Raw genomic sequence first — 9087 nt, 5'->3', positions numbered from 1 at the left:
GTACTCCAAGTTCTTGTGGTCAGTCCAGACCAGAAAAGGCTCTTTGGTACCCTCCAACCAATGCCGCCACTCTTCAAGAGCCATCTTCACCGCCAGCAGCTCTCTGTTGCCAATATCATAATTCCTCTCGGCAGGCGACAAACGCCGAGAGAAGAAGGCACATGGGTGGAGCTTCTGGTCAGTGGCAGAGCGCTGGGACAGGACAGCCCCTATCCCCACATCAGAGGCATCCACCTCCACAATGAACTGGCGATTAGGGTCGGGCATCTGAAGGATGGGTGCTGAGGTGAACCGTGTCTTGAGAGTTTGGAAGGCTTTGTCAGTGGAAGGTGACCACTGAAAAGGCACCTTGGAGGAGGTCAGGGCGGTGAGAGGAGCTGCCACGGAGCTGTAATTGCGGATGAAGCGGCGGTAGAAATTGGCAAAACCCAGGAAGCACTGAAGCTGTTTGCGGGACTCAGGAACAGGCCAGGAGGTGACGGCAGAGACTTTGGCTGGGTCCATCTGTACACTGTCTTTTGTGACTATGTACCCCAGGAAGGACACTGAGGAGGCATGGAACTCACACTTCTCAGCTTTAACAAACAGGGAGTTCTCAAGGAGGCGCTGGAGGACGGCTTGGACATGGTGAATGTGATCATCTCTGGACTGGGAGAAGATAAGAATGTCATCCAGGTAGACAAAGACGAACCGGTTGAGCATGTCTCGAAGAACGTCGTTTACCAGGGCCTGGAAGACAGCGGGGGCATTGGTGAGGCCGAATGGCATGACGAGGTACTCGTAGTGCCCTGTCGGGGTGTTGAAGGCCGTCTTCCACTCGTCTCCCTCTCTGATGCGGACAAGGTGATAGGCGTTGCGCAGGTCAAGCTTGGTGAAAATGGTGGCCCCCTGGAGCAGCTCGAAGGCGGAGGAGATGAGTGGCAGCGGGTACCTGTTCTTGATAGTGATGTCATTTAGCCCTCGGTAGTCAATGCAGGGTCTCAGGGTCTTGTCCTTCTTCTCCACGAAGAAAAAACCCGCCCCGGCAGGAGAGGAAGACGGACGGATGAGACCCGCAGCCAGAGAGTCATTGATATAAGTCTCCATGGCCTTTCTCTCGGGCTCAGACAAGGAGTACAGGCGCCCCTTGGGGGGTGAAGTCCCAGGCAAGAGGTCAATAGCGCAGTCGTAGGGACGGTGCGGAGGCAGAGATGTGGCTTTGGCTTTACTGAAGACCAGGCAGAAGTCATGGTACTCCGGCGGCACCCTGGAGAGATCGGGCGAGGAGCTGGGGCTGGGGGAGTGAAGTGGCAAGGAGGCTTGCTGCAGGCACCTGAGATGACAGGAGGGGCTCCACCCTTGAATGGCCCCCGTGACCCAGTCGATGTGAGGGTTGTGAAGACGGAGCCAAGGATACCCCAGGATGAGAGGCAGACGGAGTGAGCTCAGGATGTGAAACTGGATTGTTTCGTGGTGGTTGCCAGAGAGCAGCAGATGGACAGGGGAGGTTTGATGTGTGACGTTGCCCAAGATGTGTCCATCTAGGGCTCTAGCGGGAACCGGTTGTGGCAAGGGAACCCGCCCGAGCCCCAACTGAAGGGCCAGCTCCTCGTCAATGATGCAGGCATCAGCCCCAGAGTCAATGAAGGTAGCCATGGTGTGGGGACCGTCCGGAAGGAGGAGCCGGGCCTGGAGCAGAGCTCTTTGGGGACGGGGAGACACTAGGGAAGTTGGGCTCACCAGGATCTCCCCCATTACTGATGAGCCCTGGCTTTTGCTGGACATCTCGAGATGAAGTGCCCTGCTGCTCCACAGTAAAGGCAGAGGTTGGCCTTACGGCGATGCTCCTTCTCCTCTGGGGTGAGGGAGGTGCGTCCCAGCTGCATAGGCTCAGGATCCCCTGTCTGCAGAGCTGAGGAGGAGGCAGAGTTGGCTGCGACGGCACCCCCATGGGAGCGGGACGGCAGAGGGCGATGGCCTCCCCCTTGACGCTTCTCTCGTCGCCAGGCCTGGATGCGGAGGTCGATGCGGGTGGCCAACTCAACCACCCCATCCAACGTGGTGGGCAGGTCATGGGAAACCAGTTCATCCTTGATGTAGTCGGCCAACCCGTGGAGGAATGCGTCACAGAGGGCCGAGTTGTTCCACTTGCTTCGGCTGGCTCTGGTGCGAAAGTCTATGGAGTAGTCTGCCACTGTTCTCTCGCCCTGTTTCAGTCCAATCAGACCTCCGATTGCCTCAGGACCACAGGTATCCAAGCCAAACACCTTACGAAGCTCTGTGGCAAACAGGTCAAAGGAAGCACAGGCTGGTGACCGTCTCTCCCACTCGGCTGTCCCCCATAACCGAGCTCTGCCCGTCAGATGGTTGATGACGAATGCAACCTTCGCTCCCTCAGTGGCGAAGGTGCGGGGCTGCAGAGCAAACAGGAGAGAGCAGTTGGTGAGGAAAGGGCCACAGGTCTCTCGGTCACCCTCGTAGCACTCCGGGATTCCCACCTGGGGCTCAGGGGCATCCATGGGTGGCAAAGGGGCTGGAGCAAGTGCAGGAGCGGTAGCAGGCGGAGCAGGAGGAGAAGCAGCCCCAGAGGCTTGAGGGGCTTGGGTTAGCAGGGCTGTTAACTGCTGCAGCTGTCCAGCTAACATTGTTAGCGCCTGCTCGTGGGCTGCTGCTGCCTGTTTGGTTTCAGTCACTGCTGCTGTCATCATGGCCTCATGTTGTTGAAGGACACCTTCAATCCTTTCAAGGCGACTCAGCGGTGAGGGTTCGTGCGCTGGATCCATAATTGGTCAGATTGTACTGTAACGGGTATAGGTTGGACCCAATAGCAGCACAAATGACACGGATATAAACTTTGCAGTCTTTATTTCACACGATGTCAGGGCAATATTAGCACGGTCAGAGAAACACAGTTTTTGAACCCCGATCTTCCACTCCCACAGCAGACAAAGACCAGGGAACAGGCAGGCAGAACTCAGAGTCAGGGACAGAAGGCTGGTGGGTTTACCGGAGCAGAGACGAGGGGCGATGGTCGAAGACAAGCTGATCAGAAACCGGGAAGGCAGTCCAGTGAAGATAGCAAGATGACTGAGCATAGTAGCGTAGACAATCTGACAAGGAGGGAGTGGGCCGAGGCAGCTTATATACTGGCTGATTGCAGATGATGAGCAGGTGGGAGCGCCAGGTGAAGGTGGTTGAACTAATGAGGGATGTGGCAGAGCAGAGAGTGAGACTGAATGATTGGATGATTGGATGATTCCCACAGCAACAGGTGAGGGGGAGAGCAGACTCTGACACTACTGAGATCTAAAAATACAGGATTTGTCATTTTAAGTTCTGCAGGTACAACTTTAATATGAGATTAGAACAGCACAAGACATACTGATCAGATATATGTCAGTGACACAATTAAGCTCTGACAAAAACAAGGGTTTTTATCACATTTGTACATATACATTTTTAAAGTTATTTTAATTTAATAACATCTGAACAATGAAAAAACGTTTTTATAACTTTGACATCAAAAACATTGTATAGGTCTCTCAAGTTAGTTAGATTGGTTTTTATTTTAAATAATTTTGTGAAAAAATGCTAAATAATTGCTTTTATCAGTTTAGATATTATCATTAGTAGTAGTTAAAGTAGTGTAATTATTATGATTATTATTATAGAGGTTGTTGGTAAGATTATTATTATTATTGTTGACACCAATGGTGACTATGCTGCCTACATTTAATTAATAATAATTGCCAGTCTTGAGAGTCACATGTAAGTGACAGGGTAGTACATTGTTAAAAGAGGGCAGTAATTGCTAACATAACAGAGAAGAGTCAGCATAATTGTGCCAGATTATACCCAAGTACATGAAAAAAACTGGGAGAAAAAAATGCATGCTTACATCTACAAAACCCATCTTAGAAAAGTAGTTGGCAAACAATGGTTAAAAGAAAAGTTTCATTTTACACTTGTGCAACCCGTAGCCTCTTAACATCCACCCTTTTTTTTGAATTTTCACCCATTTGGCATACCCATATGGAAAAGCTTATAAGAGAAGAACTGTAAAGCCAAAATGCATGTATTAGGCTTCATTTGAAAAGTAGCATTGTCTAGTTTCTGGAAATGTGTTTGTTTAGCATGTGGCTAAAACACAACCAAAATTACATCAGTTCAAATATGGCTCAGAAAAGTGTTTTTTGTCCTCATCTATAATGAGTCATATTTGAGTAACAATAACCAGGACGTGCTTAATGCCAGAACAATTCAAATCACCAAATACCTTCTACATCTTGTCAACCACACCTGTATAAAATTCCAGACTTCTAGGCCTTAGGGGAGCTAGGGAGTTTTTAGTTTGTGGCGTCACTGGTGTCCATCCAAAACTCTCCAAAACGTCTCCAAGTGGCCAAAATGTGCCAATTGCTTTTATTCATTACTGCTTGATGCTAAGCAGTTTACAGCTGGCTTAAGTGGGATACTACGTGGTTAAAGCTTAGTTAGGTGCTCTTAGCCTTGACATGATAAAAAAAAAGGAATAACTTATACCCATTTTACATAGTTGTATGCATTGCAAACACCGTCAACAAGTATGTGCTTATACCCATCCTAATACATCTTTCTTTCTTCTTTAAAAAAAAAAAAAAAATCACAGGGCATCTGAACGTCCAGCATGTTCAATACAGGAGGTGCTCCTCAATCTTGCATCCCAAATTCACCAGGCCTAAAAATAAATGTGTGCCATGGTTACCATCATCATTCAGTGGGCCTACTGTCTTGTGAATTCTGTAACTGTCTGATTTACATTAAAGTCATTTACTGGAACAACAATGTTGCTTCATTAATTCCGAAGGTCTCATTTACTGCAAAAGTGTCATCAATTGCCAAGTTACCAGCTCTGGCACTATTAAGAATTCCTCTCTGCCAAAGTTGAACTTGTTTGAAGTTGAAAGGTCAGTTCACCCAAATTACAATAAAACATTTTCTCACTTATGTCTAGTAGTTTTGAGAAATCTGTCTCTGAGTTGAATGCCTCCACCCCAATACGATACATATCAGTTTTCATTGGGGACTATATATATATATATACTATATATTTCTTTATTGGAAAGTAGTTCCCATGAATACTGTTCACATCAAGCTCTGCTGACTATCCAGAGCAACAGGGACATCATTTCTTGAGAAACAACACTGCTGTTGATTTTTTTAAATACATTTTTTCAATGCCAAGAGCATGACAAACTTAAATCCATTTACTTCAATTGTATTACGGTGGTGACAGAAATCTCATGGAAAGGAACCCTCAAATCCTGGACAAATAAAACTGAAATGGCTTGACACTACTAGAGGTGAAGTGAGAAAATGATTTTCTGTATTTTAGGTGAACTAACCCATTAAAGAACACTGAAATAATTTGGTTTTCAGTTACTTATGAGTTACTTAACCAACAAAGTGCTATCAAAAATGTCCTCAGTGTAAAGATGCAATACCAGATGTAGTATATCATCTTATAAAATACTGTTGTTTATACAAAGGTTGCGCAATTATATTACCACAAGATTACTGTATCTAACAAAGGTTTTTTTGTCTAACACTGGACATTAAGGGTGTCCAGAGGATGAATCCTCGTGATTTTGGTGGCATCCTGAAATGCCCTTCATCACTACACTCAGGTCAAATGACATTGTCATATCTGCTATGGTGAGGCTGTCATGATCTTTTTTTTTTCTGTGTTGTTTTGTCATCCCCAAGGACACCTTTAAGTCCTTTGGATTAAGGGTCTGTATTGTATTGTTGTATTTCATGGTTAATTTCAGTTCATATTGATTTCAGCCATATTGATTTTCAGCCCTTAACAAAATGTACTTTGGCAAAACACATAGTGTGATGTGTCATGCTGAGGGCAGGTAGGCCTAACCCAGGGTCAACATAACCTTTTGTTACCACTTTTTTCTAAGTATGTGTTTGCCAGCTATTTCTAACTTTTATAACTTGATTGAAGAAGGAAAATCTTTATAAATTTAGTAGTAACAATTATTCAAATTACAACAGTGATGCTATATTTTATTTCATGTGGTACATTATCCTTATATTGATTGTATCAGCACATGTATGTTTTTTTTGTTTTGAAGATACCTGTATTTTCTTGGCACAGTCATGTTTTATGCATTAAAAGAATGAATAATCTAACCCCAAATGAGATGCATCACCAGAGCTGTAGGCTGTAGGTTGTTTGGTCAACAGTTACAATCATCTCATTGGCTGAAATTTAAGCCTATCAGGTCTGATGGGTAATGTCCAACAGAAGGGGTGGGAATGTCATGGAAGTAAATGGGCTGACTGTATTATAAAAGTAGGTGCACATTTTCATCTTCCTTACAGCACCTAGTGAACTGTGCAGATCACTCGTTGTTGTGAAGCCATGGTGATGAAGTGGACTGCTGTGTGCCTTGTGGCGCTGGCCTTGTCTGGCAGCTTCTGTGATGCTCAGTGGTCTGGATACCAGAAGCCAGCAGAACCTGTGAAACAGGAATCCAAACACCCGCCTCAACAGTCCAAGCAGTCATTTGAGAAACCACTCACCTGGGTGTACCCTGAACTTCCCAAGGTTGACCCCGTACCTGAGGTGCCTTTTGAGCTGAGGCATCCCGTTCCTGCTGCAACTGTTGCTGTCGAGTGCAGGGAGAAGATTGCCCATGTGGAAGTCAAGAAGGACATGTTTGGAATAGGCCAGTTCATCAATCCTGCCGACCTTACCCTAGGAGCCTGTGCCGCTACCGCAGAGGACACTGCTGCTCAAGTATTGATTTTTGAAGCTGAACTGCATGATTGTGGCAGCTTATTGATGGTAAGCACAATGAAAAATGCCAGTTACTGGAAAACTGCAGTAAACAAGTCATGAATATTAATTAAAACTATGGGAAAAAATGTTCATGTATGATGTTGTTTTTTGTACTAATATTTCTTTAATTATTTGCCAGATGACAGAAGATGCCCTCATCTATACCTTCACTCTGAACTATAATCCCCAACCTTTGGGCGGTGCTCCTGTGGTGAGGACCAACAAAGCTGCTGTAATTGTGGAATGCCACTACCCAAGGTGTGTAGACTATCAGTGGGAGGTGTTGGTGGTAAACAAATAAAACATAAAATAGCATTCAAATCTTAAAATGATATGTAATTCATAGCATTTGGCTGGTGAAAATCCAGTAACGATTGATTATCAAACCGTTACATGAATTTTCTGCATTCTAAGGAAACATGTTTGATCATTTAGGAAGCACAACGTGAGCAGCTTACCTCTTGACCCCCTCTGGATCCCATTCTCTGCGGTTAAGGTCGCAGAGGAGTTCCTATATTTCACCCTGACACTCATGACTGGTAAATTAAAAAACACACTTTATCTGCATATTTTTACCTTTTACTTGTTTAAAATATATATTTGACAACATTGCTAAAATGTTATTATTTCATTGTACAGATGACTGGCTATATCAGAGGCCAAGCTACCAGTATTTCCTGGGAGACATCATTAATATTGAGGCTACCGTCAAGCAGTATTTCCACGTGCCCCTCCGTGTTTATGTGGACAACTGTGTAGCTACCCTGGCACCTGACATGAACTCCAGCCCCAGATATGCCTTCATTGAGAACCATGGGTGAGGTAGTTTAATGAGTTAATGAAGGTTACTCTGTACAGTGAGAACGGACGATACAAAACCACCAAAATACACTAAAATATTTTCAGCCATCTCTAATATTGTGCTGTATGTTTTTCTGTGTACAGGTGTTTACTTGATGCTAGGATCACAGGCTCTGACTCTAAGTTCATGGCTCGTACTGCAGAGAACAAGCTTCAGTTCCAGTTGGAGGCCTTCAGGTTCCAGGGTGCTGAGAGTGGACTGGTCAGCATCTGCAAGACTAATTTAATGTTTTCTGCTATACATCAAATGGAGCACTTATATTTAATAGTAACGGAAACTCTCTATTATTCCTCTAGCTCTACATTACCTGCCACTTGAAAGCAACTTCTGCCGCCTATGCCATTGATAGTGAACACAGAGCTTGTTCCTACATTAGTGGGTGAGTCTGCATTTGTGCATATGTGTTAATGAAAGAGTGTGATTGGAGGATTAATATGGTATTTACTGCTTTCATCTCTCTTTCTTCCAAGATGGAAGGAGGCCAGTGGAGCTGACGGAGCTTGTGGTTCCTGTGAATCATCTGGCCTTGCCACACCTGGTAAATGGGGCGCTGGTGGTGGATCATCTGGCATTTCATCTGGTACCTCAACTGGTAGCTGGGGCGCTGGCGGTGGATCATCTGGCACTGGAACTGGTAGCTGGGTCACTGGTGTTGGATCAACCTCTCCGGCCAATCCTGGAAGGAAGATCCGTCAAGTGTCCGAAAGTGAAAGTATGTTATACTGTATAAAAATTAATTATTTTAAGTATTTGATATTTCATGAGGAAAAGTGAGCAGCCAACATTACAACATTTTATCAGAGTTGATGTTTTGTTACCACTAGCATAATGACAAGTCAACTTCTTACTGAAAGCCTGACTGTGTTGTAAGACAGCCACTGTGGTGATACTGTAATACATGTCTTCTGTCTTTCTTTCTCAGTTGTCGAATGGGAAGGTGATGTCACCCTGGGACCCATCCCCATTGAAGAGAAGGTGGTCCAAGAGAAGGCTTAAATCAATATCTCGCCATGACTATGACCATCAAAATAAACATTTTCATTGGTTCATAACTGTCTGTATGTTATTCTCTTGCTCATGCTTCTTGTTATTGCTTCAGTTTAAACAAGACATCTCATTTACTCCATTAAATGTAAGTAAAATCCGACATATCTAAGACATAAATATAAGAAAACTGAAGTCATTAAGTGTAACTTATTTTGCATTGCCCACTGTGTAATTATATAAATATGTCACATATGGACCACCCAGTTCAAAGATTGTAAATCCTTCCATTTGATGGAAATAAACGCTCAATTGTTGAAAAGCTTGTGTCATTATCTGGATAGGACCATCAACAGAAAAAGCAACCATTCCCCATTTTTCTCTTAAGCTGTGCACTGCATGTATAGTAGATTATTGGAGGAACAAA

The 9087-nt window shown here is 44.7% G+C and overlaps 1 protein-coding gene across 1 annotated transcript; it reads left to right on the top strand.

Annotated features, from left to right (window-relative positions):
- The first annotated feature begins 6067 nt into the window (after positions 1–6067).
- LOC121897399 (zona pellucida sperm-binding protein 3-like) lies at positions 6068–8880 on the top strand. The gene is made up of 8 exons (XM_042411842.1): positions 6068–6820; positions 6954–7072; positions 7250–7353; positions 7454–7631; positions 7760–7877; positions 7973–8055; positions 8147–8388; positions 8599–8880. The coding sequence occupies exons 1-8, from the start codon at positions 6395–6397 to the stop codon at positions 8670–8672; spliced, it is 1344 nt and encodes a 447-aa protein (XP_042267776.1). The 5' UTR covers positions 6068–6394; the 3' UTR covers positions 8673–8880.
- Positions 8881–9087: the final 207 nt, after the last annotated feature.

Source organism: Thunnus maccoyii, chromosome 5 (assembly GCF_910596095.1).
Source record: "Thunnus maccoyii chromosome 5, fThuMac1.1, whole genome shotgun sequence".
Taxonomy (NCBI): domain Eukaryota; kingdom Metazoa; phylum Chordata; class Actinopteri; order Scombriformes; family Scombridae; genus Thunnus; species Thunnus maccoyii.
The sequence above is the reverse complement of the archived record's forward strand: the minus strand, read 5'-3'. Positions and strand labels throughout refer to the sequence as shown.